The sequence below is a fragment of the Telopea speciosissima genome, chromosome 3 (genome assembly GCF_018873765.1).
Source record: "Telopea speciosissima isolate NSW1024214 ecotype Mountain lineage chromosome 3, Tspe_v1, whole genome shotgun sequence".
NCBI lineage: Eukaryota > Viridiplantae > Streptophyta > Magnoliopsida > Proteales > Proteaceae > Telopea > Telopea speciosissima.
Genome location: NC_057918.1, coordinates 22,259,621 through 22,277,079, shown reverse-complemented (window position 1 = coordinate 22,277,079; position 17,459 = coordinate 22,259,621). Strand labels below are relative to the sequence as shown.

The following is a 17,459-nucleotide window of genomic DNA, read 5'->3' as shown; positions in this document are numbered from 1 at the left end:
AATTGGTGAAATGTAACAAATGGGCAACTATTGGTAGGGTGACTCGGTGAAAGACACGAATAAGAAATGAGAATAATAGTAGAGTTATATATTTCCACAAGACGAAATGTGGTTGTCCACTTGTCCAGTCAATTTTATGGTCCAATGCATCGGTTTCAGTTGGCAAGGAAGAGGAGAACGAAAGAATAGAGGAGGAAGACAAAGATTCAAGTTCGGGTCTAGTCTCAAGTTCAAGTCGTGGCAATGAAATTGTGAGCAAGAAAAGTAATGAACCCGATTGTTGTGAATCCATCACCAAACTGCATCAATTATGGAAGCTATGGCTCCTACATGGCAATTCCCTGTTCTATCCTACAAATGAATCAAATTAAAAGAAGTAAATAATAACAAAGGTCAGAGCTATAAAAGAAAGAGAAGAGGATTAGAACTAGGGTTTCAAAAGATAGAGAGTGAAAAAGAAGAAGAAAGCGAGGGAAGGAGGAGCGACCATGGGGGCGGTTGATCTGATAGACGAAGTCGATCTTCTTGCTGAGCTCTTTACCAGCGTCGGTGGCGAGTTGGAGCTTCAACTTGAGAGTTGCAGAGGTCGAGTTGAGAAGATGGGCTAGGTTTTAGGTTTTGTTATGTTTTGATGGTAAATTCCATCAATACCCCTAATTCACATAAGTCTATGTTTTTTCACCAAAAAATCGGTAGAATTAATTCTAAAATGTGAGGAACACCATTTTGGTGTTTCTCAAAAGCTTGCCAGAATCTATTTTATGATCCAGTTCGTTTCAAAAAATCACAAAAACGTACCGGACAACCCATACATAATCTGTTTCAATTCTGCCCCTATAATTAGAAAAAACACCATAATCCATTCTTTGGAAGGTTACCATACATACACTTATTGTTTTAGAATATGGATTTATTATTTTATTCAACTCAGTTTCTAAGTGAATCGGCTTTATGGTTTTAAAAAAATGACTATACTCATCGAGTTTGCATGACTTGGGTAAAAATATCGAGTCTTATTTGACTCGGATGATTTGTGACCCAATTTCATCATTTTTTACCTTGACCTAATCTACACGACTCTTGACCAGGTTTTCAAAATTTTGACTGGACTCAGGTGACTCGCCCCAGTCAAAACCCAGTTTTTCAGCAATGCTCTAAATACATATGTATTTGCTATATTTTTCCTTTTTTTTTAATAATAATAATAAATAAATAAATGCTATGGTGGAAAATATCTCCAAGGAGGCTAGCATCTGGGGGGCATCCAATGGCTGAGCTATGCTGCACAAATATGGTATGCATTCAGTCAGTCATCGGGATGTGTGCAGTACAACTCAACAGCTGGATCCCCCGGGCACTCCCTAATCATTGGGCTCCTAGAGAGGAGCTCTCAATCCCAATTTAAAGGATTTGGCTCCTCTCCAAGGAGCCCAATGCCCAGGGAGTGCCCAAGGGGACATCTAACGGCTGGGCTATGCCACACACATTCCAGCGTGCGCCTAGTCAGCTATTGGGCTGTGTGCGGCATAGCCCAACGGTTGGATGCCCCCTGGGTACTCCTTGGGTGCTGGGCTCCTTGGAGAGGAGCTCAATCCCAATTTAAAGCGTCGGGCTCCTAGCCTTGGAGGCATCTAACCAATGAGTGCCCAATGAGGTATCGAACAACCGGAGCTACTTGGCACACATCTCATTGGGCTAGCGCACTCATTGGAGTCAGATCCCAATTTAAATATATTGGATATTCTTTGGCCTTGATACTAATGAAGTGCATGATTTGGATCTCATCTTTTGATAGGTAGATATCATGGCTCTAAAATACATTATACTAAGGGCATCCTTGGAATAGTTTTTATTTTTGCCTTTAAAAACGTTGTTGGTTGCGTTCGGTATCATTTATAGAGCCTGTTTCTATTTTAAAAAAATTGAAAAAAACAAAAAACCAAAAATAGGTGGAAAGCCATTTTTGGTTTTTAGTTGAAAACTGTTTACTGCTATTTGTGCGGACACTTTAATGAGCATGTGCTCATAAACCCCAAAATTGAAGGACAAAATAGTAAATTACTTTTGTTTTTTAAAAAGGCAAGCCTCTGACCCATTCTCCTCCTTCTTCTTGTTATGCAAGGCAAATACTGTAAGACTAATCTATAACATAGTAAATAGAAAAATACCTGTTCTCAGTACCGAGACACGAACCAGGGAGGAGAACTCCAAATAGTAGAAACAGGAACAAGCACGAACAAGGTGAGTTGAGTCGTATCTAATAGATACTTTCCTTAAGATTTTAGATGCCCCCACTTCTGCAACGGGGTTGATCTTGCACCTAACCCTCCAAGATGAAACAACTCCTAAACGTATAGGTTACAGAACCTGATACGAGTACTAAGGATACCAAACAGCTGTACTTTCACTCTGTATATAAGATACAGTAAGGTAAAACTGTCCCTGGAATGAAAAATTGTAGAGACAGAAAACGAAATTTGTTGTGTATATAATGACAGGCAAGACCTGGTATTTGTAGTGTTGGAGTACCCTTTCATGAAGGGATATACCCATACGAATACAGGTGACCTACGTACAGGGGAGCAACCCTTGCAAGGGAGGTGTGATAGTACGTATTTCTTCCACGTATAAGGAGGGGTATATCAATTCATATACGTATACATTGTATACGAATAGGCATGCATGGTTCAACTGTATAGATGAACCATGGGTGAACCAAACCGAGTTTTAAAAATGAAAATTAAAACTCAAAGTGCAAAACTAATACTATTTAAAAGTAAGGTTTTGCCCACACCCACACCCCGACCCTGACCCCGACCTCGGCCCAGCTTGATGCGGGCGCGCGCGCGATTCAAAAGCACCCCAAGGATCCCTCACACACTAGAGAGTAGGGTGACTGTCTCTCTAAAGGGCTCACACCTTAAGGAACCAACCATATATATATACACCTCAAGCTACTCTCCCACAACTAATGTGGGACTATTTTTTAGCTCAATATTGCCTCTTGCACACAAGAGTGCACAACAAAATCAAACCAAAAAATGAAGGGAAGTAAAAAGGAGGGAATGAACAAAAGACATATTTTTTTGAAACTTTGACTCACATTGACTCTAAAAGTACTTTTTGAAATAGTACATTGACTCAAAAAATACTTTTTGAAATAATAATACAACACTTTTTCATCGATCAAGAGAGAGAGAGAATGGGGAGACCACACTGAAACAAAACCCTGAAACCATAAAGAATGGGCCACGAAGGTGGAGCTAGGACAACTAATGCCGCCACCGTTGGCGCCAACATCACCACCACCACTGCCGCAACCAGTAGCGCCATCGTTGAAGCACCACCACTGCTGCCGCAACCAGTAGCGCTGCGCGAAGGTGGATCTACTCTCGGCCAATCGAATCTCGTTCACTGCAGATGAGTCAGGGGAAGCCGAAGCCAACTCATGTCTGGATTCATTGGAAAGATCGAGTTCAGACAATGTGTCCTTGTAATCTGCTTCATTCTTCTCCTGTTCTGACGTTGGAGTTTGAGGAGCCATTGGTTCCGCTGAGCTCTCGACAAAACCATCCGGCATGAATCCACTTAAGGAAGTTGATTTGCAGGTGAGTTCTGCATTACACCAACAATTTAACTCTTGAGTGTTCATATTAAAAGTTTAAAAAAGCATGAGAAAAGCTACAGATTAAAAACGAAGAAACCATAAACCCTAGCCACGTGCTCCAAATTGTCTAATGTTAAATGTGGGATTGGGGATCGACAGAAGTAGCTGAATCGATCGATTTGAATTTTCGTGAAGAAAAAACGTGGCCATTGCCGAACTGAAGTAGTCGACATATGAGTTCGATCATGTTAAAATTAACAATAAGAGAAGAAAAAAAACTGTTCGTAGTTTCTTACCAGTTACTGATGTAGGGTTCGAACGAAAAATTATGAATCATACGAAGCGAGATTGAGATTAATGGAAGGAACAAGCCCACTGATTTGGAATAAAGTGTGGGATTGAAATTTCAATTTTCCAGGAAGGAAGATGGGTGAAGAGGGAATATCTTCACACATCATTTCTTCAAAAAACTATTCAACACATGACCATACCAAACTATTTTTCATTCTATATTCTATTATGTCTAATGTTTACCAAATGATTTTTAGTTTTTGATCAAAAATAGTTTTCATTAATGATTTTTGTTAAATAGATAAAAATAAAAAATAAAAACTATACCAAAGATAGCCTAAATAAGGGAGATCAAGGTCATAGCATAATGTAGAGTCTTAGGCGAGGTGGGATTTTATGTGATTCTACATACAGAGCCACATGTCAAGGGCTAGGGTTAGGAATTTTTTGGGTAATAGCTCGGGTTAGGATTAAAGGGATGCAAACCTGGAATCAGCAAATCAGGCTCGGACTAGAACCAACCCAGCCCAAGTTGCAGCAACCTGGGACTTGTTGGAAAATGCCAGAAAGACCTCCATGTCAATCTAAACTGGGTTTCTGTCAAAAATAAGAGGGAAGAGAGCCAAAACCGGGTAAACTGAGGTAAACAAGCGCCTTGTCGATGACCCCACATGCCACTTTGCTTCCTTATAGTTTGACATTTGACAAGGACCCTTTTAGCCCGTGAATAGGCTACAACCATCTCGTAACAAAGGTCGGTTCTCGCACGTTGCGTTAGATATACGAGTGGTTGCGTGTTATGCACTCTGAATATTGGGAAATCTGAAGGAAGAGGGAGAGATGCCGCAGCTCAGCAAAGAACCCTGCAAGAAGGAGGCCTGCGATATTCAAGCTTGCCTTTCCAAGAACAACTTCATGTCTCAGAGGTAAACTTTATGGTGCCCTTTATAAATTTGAAAAAATAAATTCCTCTTGTTCTGCGTCCTTGAATCATCAAAACTCAACATGCCCGTGTAAGAATTCGTGGTACTCATTTGCTGTTTTTTGTTTGATTGCTACACTTTGATTCATGGGTCGGCTTTGGTTCGTTCGAACCGTGATGATCCTTGCTATGTTTGGGTATTCTGTTTTCATCGGGCTTCGATTTGGGTTCTAACTTCAATGGAGTCTCATTTGAAATTCTGTGTTTGTACATATGCAGTCTTGCTTCAAAATGGACTTATATCCAGTCGCGGGTCATTACTCAGGACTGGTTTTTAGTAAATATTACAAATTTTAGATTTGTGCGAATGAAACCAATTCTATCATTTAGTGATAGTTGGATGGGATCATCTTATTTCAGATGACTTCATCATTGAATTTAGGTATGTAGGCACATTTTAGTTTAATAATTTTTAGCCATTATTTGCTGATATTTTTCATTTCTTATACGAACGAATAACTTACCAAGCAGGAAATTATTAATACAAAAGCCACCATGCGGGCTAGCTGTAGTTCTTAGCTTGCATATATTAGTTATTCTTCTTCTGCTGCATAGTAGTTCTACTTCATTTGGTTGATGGGTTTTGCTTCCTTTCATACTCGGCATTTCTTGGCCGAGTTCTGCATATGCACAATGCCAAAGGTGACAATATTGTTACCCTTAGATAGATATCCATCAGAGCTCACCCTAGGTCAGTACTGAAGGATCAATCAGGTGAAGAGTAGGGCACATCTGCCTAGTGCAGTTGGTGAGCCGTGGTGTGCTTCATGTCCGTGCTCTCCAAGAGGTCTCGCGTTCGAATCTCTTGGCTGGTACCTTCCCCCTCCCCGGTTCGATCCCCCCCCCTCTATAGAAAAATATATATATAAAGCTCCCAATTCCAAAAAGAAAAGGAAAAAGAAGAGTAGGGCACAATCTATTTTCAGCACAACTTTTAAGAAATGTGATTCTTTTTATTTAACTCGTATAATTTCAGGATTTTCATAATGATTTCAACTAGAAAGGAAATGTAGAGTTTGTACATGGTAGAACTTATTAAAGATCAACATTTTTTAGTGGAGTCCTTAATCAACTTGCCTTCCATGATATTGTTATTCATGCATATTAGTTGATTGAGTCTTTGGCGCCAGACGCTAATCACAAGATTGGCGCTAATCAAGAGACCTCTTTAGGCTCCACCGTGAGGCCCTTTTTGGTCCTTTCCGTTTTCCCTAATCCCTATATATTTTAGCCTCCTCTCTTAATTATTTTAATTGATTCTTGACGGCTGCAACTTTTCTCTCCTTTCTTCTCCTCTTCTTCCCCTTCTCTGATTTTCGCAGGTAACATGGTATCAAAGCTGACTTCCTAGGCCTGGTACAAATCTGCGCAAGTCCCTCTCTTCTTTATTTTCTTTTCTTTTATCTTCTGCGATTTCTGGTTAACTCAACCAGAGGTTCACAATCTTAAAGAAGGGGGTGATTTTTCACCTTTGCGGTTGTATTGGTGTTTGTTGATTGCGGATAGGGTGCACATGATGTAAATCTGCTCTTCTTCAATTAAAAACAAATTTTTTATTTGTTTGTGGTGATGTTTGTGGTTGTTTGATTGGCAATCAAAGGCCATATTGCTGGTTTGATGTTTTGGGAGATTCAATTCATGTTGGCAGCAGTCCTATCATTTTTTCTTGAAGTCGTGGTTGGTGTTTGTTGATTCGATTGGTGGCAGAAGCTATATTGGTGTTTGTTGATTCAATTTTTTTGGATTGGCAATTGAGTGTCATATTGTTTGTTGAGGTGTTTCAATTTTTGGGTCTTCTTTTAAAGGGACAGCATGGGTGATAAGATGAAAGTAGTGCAATGGTTACTGAAGTGGTGTCCTCCTCTTCCAATCGAATCACATAGAAGAAACTTGAAGGTATTACCAATTTTCAGCAATGGCGGAAAATTGTGAAGCTTGTTTTTACTAGCCGAAATCAGCAGATACACTTGACAGGACCTACACCAACGGATGATGCAATGTGGGGAACTGTTGATGCCCAAATTCTTGGGCAGATGTTGAACTCGATGGAGAATCATGTTGTGGATTTGGTTATTCACATCGACACTGTGAAAGATTTATGGGATTATTTAGGAGTACTTTATTCTGGTCAAAATAATTTGTCAAGGATTTATGAATTATCATAGGAATTCTATAGAACTGAAAGAAAGGAGCGCTCCATCACTCAGTATTTTGCTGACTTTAAGCGAATGTATGAAGAATTGAATGCCCTTCACCCTATTTTGTCGGATGTGAAGCAAATGCAAGTTCAGAGAGAACAATTGGCTGTTATGGGATTTTTGGGAGGACTTGGGCAGGAGTATGAGTTCGTTAGATCACAAATTCTTGGTAGTGAGAATATTGCCTCTCTCACAGATACGTTTGCTCGTGTTCTTCGTGTATCTCGTGAGAGTTCTCGTGACTCCACACCAACAGGCAACAACTGACAGTTCAGCTCTAATTTCACACACTGAGGCTGGTAGTGGTTACCATGGGGGCGGTCGTGCACGTGGGACTGATCATGGAGGTGGTCGTGGTACGAGACGAGGTCCAACTCAGCCAGGTAACAGCCAAGGTTATGGACAGTCTAATGCCTCTTCTGATGGATCGGGTGATGTCTAGACTTGTCATCATTGTGGTCAACCTGGCCACATTCAGAGATTTTGTTGGGAGCTTCATGGGAAGTCTGGACAGCAACAACTTGCAAATTCCATTGCTAGTAGTGATTCAGCCCCTCAATCACAACCTTCAGAGGGTAAGGTGATTGTTATGTCAGACGAAGAGTATGCACGGTACAACCAGTTCCAGATTTCACAGCCTAGTTCTTCCACTGCTACTTTAGTTAAGACAGGTAATGCTATTGCATGCCTTTCCGCTGCTTCCCATCCCTAGATCATTGATTCAGGGGCATTGGATCACATGTTAAGAATGTCAGGTATCTTTCCTCTTTGTCTCCATTGTCATCCGGTGTTACCTTAGCTGATGGGTCTTTAGTAAAGGTTAAGGGCACTGATGCTGTTCATCCTAAGTCTTCATTGGCCTTATCTTCAGTTCTCTACCTTCCGAATTTTCCATTTAATCTCATGTCTGTAAGTAAATTAACCAATACCTTTAATCGTTCAGTGACATTCTATCCTGATTCTTGTGTTTTTAGGATCTTGCTATGAAGAAGACGATTGGTAGAGGACGTGAGTCAGGGGGGCTGCATCTACTCGACGTCTCTCAGTCTGTTGCTTGCTCCAGTGTTGCTTCTCACCATCAGATCCATTGTCGGCTTGGTCATCCTTCCTTGGAGAGTCTTAAGAAATTAGATTCTAGTTTTAATTCTTTTTCTAGTCTTGAGTATGAGTCTTGTTAGTTTGGGAAACTCCACTGTGTAGTTATCCCCCTAGAGTCACTAAGCGGTCTGCTTCTCCTTTTTCTTTGGTTCATTCAGATGTTTGGGGTCCATGTCCTGTCGTATCAAATTTGGGTTTTAAATACTTTGTTACTTTTGTTGATGACAATTCAAGGATGACTTGGTTATATTTAATGAAAAATCGGTCTGAATTATTTTCTATATTTTGTGCTTTTGTTTCTGAAATTCGAACTCAGTTTTGTGTGAATGTGAAAGTTCTTGGTAGTGATAATGCCAAAGAGTACTTTTCGGCTCTTTTTTCTGCTTTTATGGTTCAGCATGGTATGGTCCATTAGTCTTCCTGTTTTGACTTTTGACACACCACAACAAAACAGTGTTGCAGAAAGGAAAAATCGCCACCTAATGGAGGTTACTCGTTCCATGTTGTTTGAAATGAAGGTTCCCTAAAATTTCTGGGCTGATGCTATAATGACTGCATGCTATCTTCTTAATCATATGCCTTCATTCGTTTTGTGGAGCGTAATTCCTCATTCCTTATTGTTTCCAACTGAACCATTGTTTGCTTTACCGCCTCGTATTTTTGGTTGTGTATGTTTTATTCATGACCATAAGCCTGGATTGTTTAAGTTGGATCTGAAAGCCATAAAGTGTATATTTCTTGGTTATTCTCGTACCCAAAAGGGGTACTGCTGTTATTCTCCATCTTTGTGCAAATATTTTATTACGGTTGATGTTTGCTTCTTTGAATCCATAGCATATCATGCTGCTCCAGTAAATGCTTCTGAGTTGGACGATGGTTTCCCTGTGTATTATTCTGTCTCCTGCTCCACCACCATCAGCTCCTGCGCAGGGATTGCCACCACTCCAAGTGTATGTTTGCGGCCCACAAGTAGCTGCTGCCCCTTTGGTTCTCGCCGACTTTGTCACGTCTTCTTCTGCTGCAGATTCTACTACGGATACCCCAGTTGAGCCCTGTAGTTTCTGATCTTGACATTCCGATTGCTAAAAGAAAAGGTACCCGTAGTTGTACTCAGCATTCTATCTCTAACTTTGTTTCTTACTCATCTTTGTCTTCTCCATTTCGTTCCTTTTTATTTACTGTTGAGGCCTATCCCCTTCCTAAGTCTGTGACAGAGGCATTACCTGGTCTTGGCTGGAGGACAGCTATGGAAGAAGAATTAACGGTGTTAAAGGTGAATGATACTTAGGATATTGTATCGCTGCCCCAAGGGAAAACTGCCATTGGTTGTTGATGGGTGTATGCAGTGAAAGTGAATCCTGACGGTTCTCTTGCTCGTTTGAAGGCAAGACTTGTAGCAAAGAATTATGCATAAGTGTATGGTGTAGACTATTTAGATACCTTCTCAACTGTTGCCAAACTTGCTTCGGTTCGTATTCTGATCTTTCTTGCAGCAACGTATCACTGGCCTTTGTTTCAGCTTAATGTCAAGAATGCGTTCCTACATGCTACTCTACAGGAGGAGGTCTTTATGGAGCAACCACCAGGGTTTGTTGCTCAGAGGGAGTTTGAAATGGTGTGTAGATTGAAAAAGTCCTTATATGGGCTGAAACAGTCCCTTCGTGCATGGTTTGGCAGATTTACTGAAGTTGTTCTTGCCTTTGGCCTGTCCAGGTGTGGAAGTAATCACTAGTTCTTTTATAGACAGTTAGGTGCAGGGAGGATTTTTCTGATTGTGTATGTTGATGATATTTATCATCACTGGTAATGATTCATTTGGTATAGCTGAGTTGAAGTCATATCTACAACAGAAGTTTCAGACTAAAGACTTGGGGAAGTTGAAATAGTTTTTGGGAATTGAAGTGGCTCAGTCTCAGAAGGGAGTTTTTCTGTCACAGCGAAAGTATGTGTTGGACTTACTCACTGAGATAGGAATGCTCAAGTCTAAGCCTACTGACTCATCCATGGACCAGAGTGTGAAACTTGTTGCTGAATGAGGAGATGCTCTTGATGACCCTGAGAGGTATAGAAGATTGGTGGGTAAGCTGAATTACCTAACAGTTACTTGACCCGACATTGCTTTTCCAGTTAGTGTGGTGAGTCAATTCCTTTCTTCTCCTCGGACCTCTTATTGGGATGTAGTTTTTCGTATACTAAGGTATCTTAAAAAGGCTCCAGGTAGGGGAATTGTGTATTGAGATCATGGATATAGCAGAATTGAAGGGTTTTCAGATGCTGATTGGGTAGGATCTCCAACTAACAGGAGGTCGACTATTGGGTACTGCACATTTGTTGGTGGAAATTTAGTTTCATGGAAGAGCAAGAAGCAGAGTGTTGTGGCTCGTTCCAGTGCTGAGGCAGAATATAGAGCTATGACACAATTGACATGTGAGTTAATGTGGATACAACAGCTATTGTCTGAGTTGGGATTCAAGATTCTAGTTCCCATGCAATTATGGTGTGATAACCAGGCATCAATTCATATTGCTTCTAATCCTGTGTTTCATGAGAGGACGAAGCACATTGAAATTGACTGCCATTTTGTTCGAGAAAAGATGCAGAGTGGATTGATTCTTCCAAGCCATGGCAGAACTGGAGAGCAGCTTGCAGATGTGTTTACTAAGCCATTGGGTAATGGGAGGATAGAGTATATTTGTAACAAGCTGGGCATGATTGATATATATGCTCCAGCTTGAGGGGGAAGTATTAGAATGTATGTCGTGGGGCCCAAAACAGAATCTCTTGATGACGCTAATCACGAGACCTCTTTAGGCTCCACCGTGAGGACCTTTTTGGTCCTTTTCCGTTTTTCCTAATCCCTATATATTGTACCCTCCTTCTCTGTTAATTATTTCAATTGATTCTTGAAAGCTGCAACTCTTCTCTCCTTTCTTCTCCTTCTCTGATTTTTGCAGGTAACAAAGATAATGATTAGTTCAGTGCTTTGCTTAGTTTCGTAATCTTGTACATATCCAAGCCTACAGTATTAAGGAAAATATTGGACCTATGACTTGGTTGTAGATGTCAACTTGGGCTGGGTTATGTGATGCAGGACAATCTTGGACCAAGCCGACCCAACTGGTGTACTAGATTGGATCATTGGACCGACCCAAACCCAGTTGAACCATGTCCAGTTTGAGTGTTTGGATCTAGTAGGATTTTAGGAAGTATATTTATTTGGGAAGGTATTATGTAATCTTTTATTCTAAGGCAATTATTAGACACGTGGGGAAATTTCCAATTTGAGTTTTATTGGGTTTCTATTTTAGTTAGCTTGATTTTAGTAAGTAATTAGGAGTCTTTATTTTTTGGTTTTATAAATAGATGTGTAACCAACGTATTGAGAATATGCAAGAATGAATTGAAAAAAAAAGTGAGTTTGTGCGTGTGCACACCCCCCCTCTGATTTCTTGTCGGATTTCCCCTCTCCTATTCTGTCCCCCATTATCTGGTATCAAAGCCGAAGGATCCCATCTTCTTCCTTCCCTTGTGATCTCTTTTCCCCATTCTATTCTTCTTTCTTCCTTCCCTATTCCCTCTTTCCTATTACAGTTCTGCGGTACAGTGATAAAAAAAACCTTTGTTGGGAACAGAGAAGCCGAATCAATACCCCAGCCCATTACCTTGATTCCCACTGTCTTCCCCTTCCCTTTAGGGTTCCGCCATTAAAAAAAAAAAAAAATCATTGTTGCTTCCTGCGACAACCCTCACCGCCTCCTTCCGTTCCCCCTGTGAATCGATTGAGCCCTTCCACCGCTTTCGGTTCCGCTAGCAACACCCAAAAGCCTTATTAAAAAAGAACAAAGAGAGAAGAAGAGAAGCAGAAACACAGAGAATCGAAGCTGACAAAAAAAAAAGGGGGGGGGGTACATACCGAGTTTGAAGAATCCTTTTGCGAGTCGCCCTCTCCATTGAAGTCGCAGTCTCTTTGTTGAGTCCAATTCGGACTCTCCAACCGCTGATTGACTCGAGCTCCTAGCATTAGCGTGAGATTTTTGCTCTTTTTCTCCGCAAGATCCTCCGCAGGCTCTGTTGGTAGAAGTTGAGTCACTCACGAATTTTGCAATTCTGCCCCTCCAATACGAAAAGTTCAATCTTGTTAAAACTTTTTTGTTTTTCCTTCTCCATTTTCCCCATATTACCCCCACTTTAGTCTCTTAGTTTATTTCTGTCCTTTCTTAATTTGTATTTCCATAATTACCCCTCCCATCATACGTGTTATCCCATTGACTTTGTTTCTTTGTTTCCATTATTCACAGTTATGCCACTCTCTCTCTCAAGTTGCCATTATTTAGGTCATTTATTAGTTTCCGAGTTTACCCTCCCCATATCCATGACTCTCTTCTTGTGTGTTTCTAATTGAACATCCCATATTTACGATTCTGCCATTGATATCATAAATCCCATTGTATTTACAATTATGCCATCAATGTTCTACACTTCACCATATTTACGGGAATTGACCAATAGTGGGACTCGGACAATGCAACCGAATTCTCTTGGTTACAATCCATCACCTATTATGTCCTGTAACGGTGGAAGCACTGCATCAGGTATTTTCTCCTTATGGATTTGTGGAAAAGATCATGACAACATTTCATGAGTCTGCTAGTTCTCAAGCCCTTATCCAATATCAGTCACTTTTGGGTGCCATTTTAGCAAGAAATGCTCTTCAAGGGCGTAATGTTTATGATGATTGTTGTACACTGGACATTCAATTCTCATGCCTAAGTGAGGTACAATTGAACTACAGACGGTTAAAGGGGTTCAAGAACACATCTGTACCTTCAGCACAGAAAGATAGGGAAATTGTGATTGAGACAACACCGACTGAATCACTTCCAGGAGGTTCTATTGCACTGACGGAAGACTCTACTGAAGATGTCTCTGAAGAGCTAAAAGGTGAGCCAACACTGATGGACGTGATGGCGTCGATAGTCATTCAAGAAAAGGTGGAGCTGAATGATTCGATCAAGGTTGCAACCGAAGAGCCGACCAATGGTCCGATTGCAGTGGTAAAACCCCGCAATCGGATTCTAATCAAAATCATATCGTTTGTTGACGACCATCAAGAGATCGTAATGGCTGATTGGGAGTTGTGCGGGATCACCGTCCCTACTAAGCTTTAGATCGTGGATGTTGATCGAGTGGTGCTGATCCTTTCCTTCTTTAAAACTCGTGGACGAGTGTTTCTCAACATCGGGCGAGTTGATGCAGGACAATCTTGGACCGGGCCGACCCAACTGGTGTACTACATTAGACCGACCCAAACCCAGTTGACCCGGGTCCAGTTTGAGTGTTTGGATCTAGTAGGATTTTAGGAAGTTTATTTTATTTGGGAAGGTATTATGTAATCTTTTATTTTAAGGTAATTATTAGACACGTAAGGAAATTTCCAATTTGAGTTTTATTGGGTTTCTATTTTAGTTAGCTTGGTTTTAGTAAGTAATTAGGAGTCTTTATTGTTTGGGTTTTATAAATAGATGTGTAACCAACGTATTGAGAATATGCAAGAATGAATTGAAAAAAAAAGTGAGTTTGTGCATGTGCACACCCCACCTCTAATTTCTTCTCAGATTTCCCCTCTCCTATTCTGTCCCCCATTATTGATGCAGGACGACTTGAGATGGAGCTCCAATCGACTCGAGGGGGAAAAATTGATGCAGGCAAAATATGGTGGACCCCCCCCCTATGAGGACATCAGCCCAGTTGATCCGGATTTTCTGGTTCTTTTGGTTCAATAAACCAGCCCCAATGTGAGCCACCATTCAGCCAGTCAGATTGGTGTTACTGTTCACGCAAGCACTGTTCATGTGAACAGTACCTTGGGTTCCAATATTGACAGCTGGCTTTGAAGAGATGCTGCCAATAGTTGTTAGGATATTAGATATTAATTTCTATTTACTTGTTTTCTTAGGCAGCAAGTTATTTACTTTGTTTGGATTATTGTTAAGCAGAGTCTAGTTTTCTTTTTGGTTTCTTTTATTTGTTAGACAAAAGATTGAGTTAGTTAGTTCCTAGTTTGCTTCTTTCTTGGTTAGCAAGTTATGAAGATAAGTCTTATTTCAATTAGAATTTTCCTATTTTAGAATTTCCTTTTGTAATCAGTGTAAGGCCATTTGGATAGCCTCCATCGATTGTAAAGATTGATGGAATGAAAGAATTGAAGCCTAAGGCTGTGTGCATGTGCACTCCCCCCTCCCCCCCCCTCCTCCTTCTACTCAAGGTTTCTCCTCTTCTCCCCTTGCTGCTTCTTCTTCTTCTTCTTCTTCCTCTCACGGTTTCTTCTTTCCCTTGCTAATCTGATTTCTTCTCAGATTTCCCCTCTCCTATTCTGTCCCCCATTATTATGGTTGAGGCCTTGGCGTCAACCTGGCCTGACAACATCACAGAGGTGTTTATTTAAGGTACTAGGATATCTAGGTCAAAGGATTCCTTTTCAGCCCATCAAGACAAGCTTCCCTTGATAGCCCAAATATAATGTAGGAGCATGATCACCATCCTTGGATGTGGTTTGATCTTTTATTATGGGCCTAATTGATAGTATGTGGTTATGAGTTTTTGTTTTAAGTGTTTTTATTTGTAATTGGCTCAATTATAAGGCCCAAAATGTAGGTCCATAAAGGGTACACGGGAAATTAGTACTTTAATTAGGGAGTTAGTATTAGTCCCAAAAGCAATTAATTAGGAAGTTATCTTATTAGATAAAGTTTATCCTATTTGTAGGACCTAGTTTGGAAGAGATAAGGTTAGTTTTAAGTTAGATTAGGACTCTTTTTAAAGAGTCAACGTATGGAAGGGGTTCTTATCTATTTAAGTTGTTATTTCTTTTATTATTTAATTGTTTTGGTTAGACTTCTATTTTATGTCTTTTTTCAAAATTTTAAATGCATTTAAGAGGCTAGACCTCACCCATTATTTAGATTTATGGAATAAAAATTGGTTTGTTTTGTGATCTTTCGTCTCGATCCTCTCTCCCACATGATCTCTCTTTCCTTTCTTGTCTCTCCTCTCCTTATTCTCTTCTTTCCCACCACGTGTAGATCCTCCATCATTCGATCTGCATCAAAATATCTACTATGTGGCAGTTCCATTGTAGTCAAAATTTGGGGACATATTGTCCACATCATCATCTATCAGTCTTTTAGGTTTTAGTCCAATCCTATTTTCCTACATATAATATAAAGATTTAAAAATTTGTTCAAAATTCAACTTTGCCATCCTATGGCAATTTTGCTTCAACTATTGAGAAACAAGGATGGAAGTCATAACATGTGCCATACAATAAACATGGGACCTGAAACTTGACAAGTGACCAGTCCCAGAGGGATGCGTATCGTCTAACAGTGGGTTTGACCAGAGGAGTCTCCCACAGGGCTCAGGGCGGGAAGGCTTCTTGTTTGGGGGGGGTTGAGGAGGGGGAAAAGATCTACGTACCAAAAAGGAGGAGGAAAAAAAGAAGCTCCATTGTTTAGAGTAAATCTAAACAACAGTTTGATGCAGTGGATTTAGAGTGGTCCTACCAATATGACCGGATTTGGAAACCCAAACAAAACCCAAACGGAACCAAGCCAAATTGGGTTTTTGGTTTAATAAAAGCTGGTAGTGGTTCATACATTTATTGGTGTGGCATATTTGCCATCCCTAAAGCCACCATCAAAGCTATTGAGAACCTTTTCTGTGCTTTCTTTTGGAAAGGGAAAGAAACCTCAAAATTCCTGCATCCAATCAGCTGGAAATCCGTCTGTCTACCTAAGGCAGAAGGAGGCTTAGGCATTCGGTGCATTCAGGACTCCAACACTGCAGGAATCCTCAAGCTCATCTGGAAAATCTCTTCCAAGCACGATTCCATCTGGGTCAACTGGGTCTACTCCCATCTTCTTAAGAATGATTCCATTTGGACTGCTCCTTTACGCCCTGATGCGTCTTGGGTTTGGCGTAAGATCCTCCTTCTCTGGCCTCTTGCCCTTTCGGCCACCTCCACCGCCGTTGTTAATGGCTCCTCTACCTCTCTTTGGCTTGACCCCTGGCATCCCTTAGGCATCCTTTTCAATGTCTTTGGCCCTAGAGCTGTCTACTCTTCTGGCATCCCCAAATCTGCCCCCCTGTCCCTCATCATATCCCTTGGTTCCTGGTCTCCCCCTTCTCCCCTTCCCTCTGTCCTATCCCAGATTTGGCCTACCCTCCCCCCCCATTCACCTGTCCACTTCTGCCCTTGTGGATAAGGCTATTTGGTTCCCCTCCCCCTCTGGTCGTTTTACCACTAGATCAGCTTGGAATTTTGTCCATAACCCTTTTGTCCTCGTTCCCTGGCACAACCTAGTCTGGTTCAAAGGCTCCATCCCTTGCCATAGCCTTACAGCCTTGTGATCGTTTCACCTTTGCCTTCCTACCCAAGCCTTTCTCCTGCACCGGCACATCCCTGTCCATCCCTCTTGCACCTTTTGCTGGAATGGTTTTGAGGACACTGACCATCTCTTCTTTGCTTGCCCCTTTTCTTCTACCATCTAGAAAAAAACACTCTTCCATCTGGTACCGAAGCAGGAGACACCTTCCTTTTGACCGAGAATGCATCTGGTTGACCAAAGCTTTTAAAGGCAGCACCATCTGTGACAGTATTGGCAAGCTTGTTTTTGGCTCTGTTGTTCATCATATTTGGATGGAGAGGAATCTTAGGAGATGGACTTCCAAATCTAGATCTTTCGACTTGATTTGGAAAGACATCTCCTTCGAAGTTTCCTCTAAGATCAGCACTATCACTCACCGTTCTTTCAGGGATTCCCCAAGGAACATGCACATTGTTGTTACCTGGGGTCTGGATAGCAGTATGTTGCGGCCCCCTTCTAGTTTAAGGAGGACTTGACTCTGGTTTTCCCCTTTTCTCCCCCCCTCCCTTCTCCTTGTACATTCCCCCCCCCCCCCCTCTTTTCTCCTTCTGGCCCCCTTCTGGGGTTTGGTAATATAGACTTATTCACAAAAAAAAGAAGCTGGTAGTGGTTTAGTTTGTAGTCTTTTCTTTTATTTCTTTTATATCATCATGTTTTGCTCTGAATAGGTTATGTAGGAACTGAGAGAGAGAGTTTGAGTTTTACATTCCAGTTAGGTGTCTTTGGTTTTTTCTTCTCTTTATATGTTTGTAACCAACAAACTCAGTTTTTAGAATAAAAAGAAATAGATTTGAGTATGCCATGGCATGTGTGAGTGACTCTGGCTGTGGAGCTTTCCTTTCTCTCCTGCAACTCTG

At 41.0% G+C, this 17,459-nt stretch overlaps 1 protein-coding gene across 2 annotated transcripts in view; it reads left to right on the top strand.

The window, feature by feature from the left end:
• Positions 1-4,697: 4,697 nt before the first annotated feature.
• LOC122653982 (cx9C motif-containing protein 4) overlaps positions 4,698-17,459 on the top strand; it is a 51,375-nt gene continuing 38,613 nt past the window's right edge. For both annotated transcript variants that reach the window (XM_043847955.1, XM_043847954.1), the window contains exon 1: positions 4,698-4,824. In XM_043847955.1, coding sequence (XP_043703890.1) covers positions 4,739-4,824 — 86 coding nt within the window. In that variant the 5' untranslated portion in view covers positions 4,698-4,738. The remainder of the gene's footprint in view (positions 4,825-17,459) is intronic.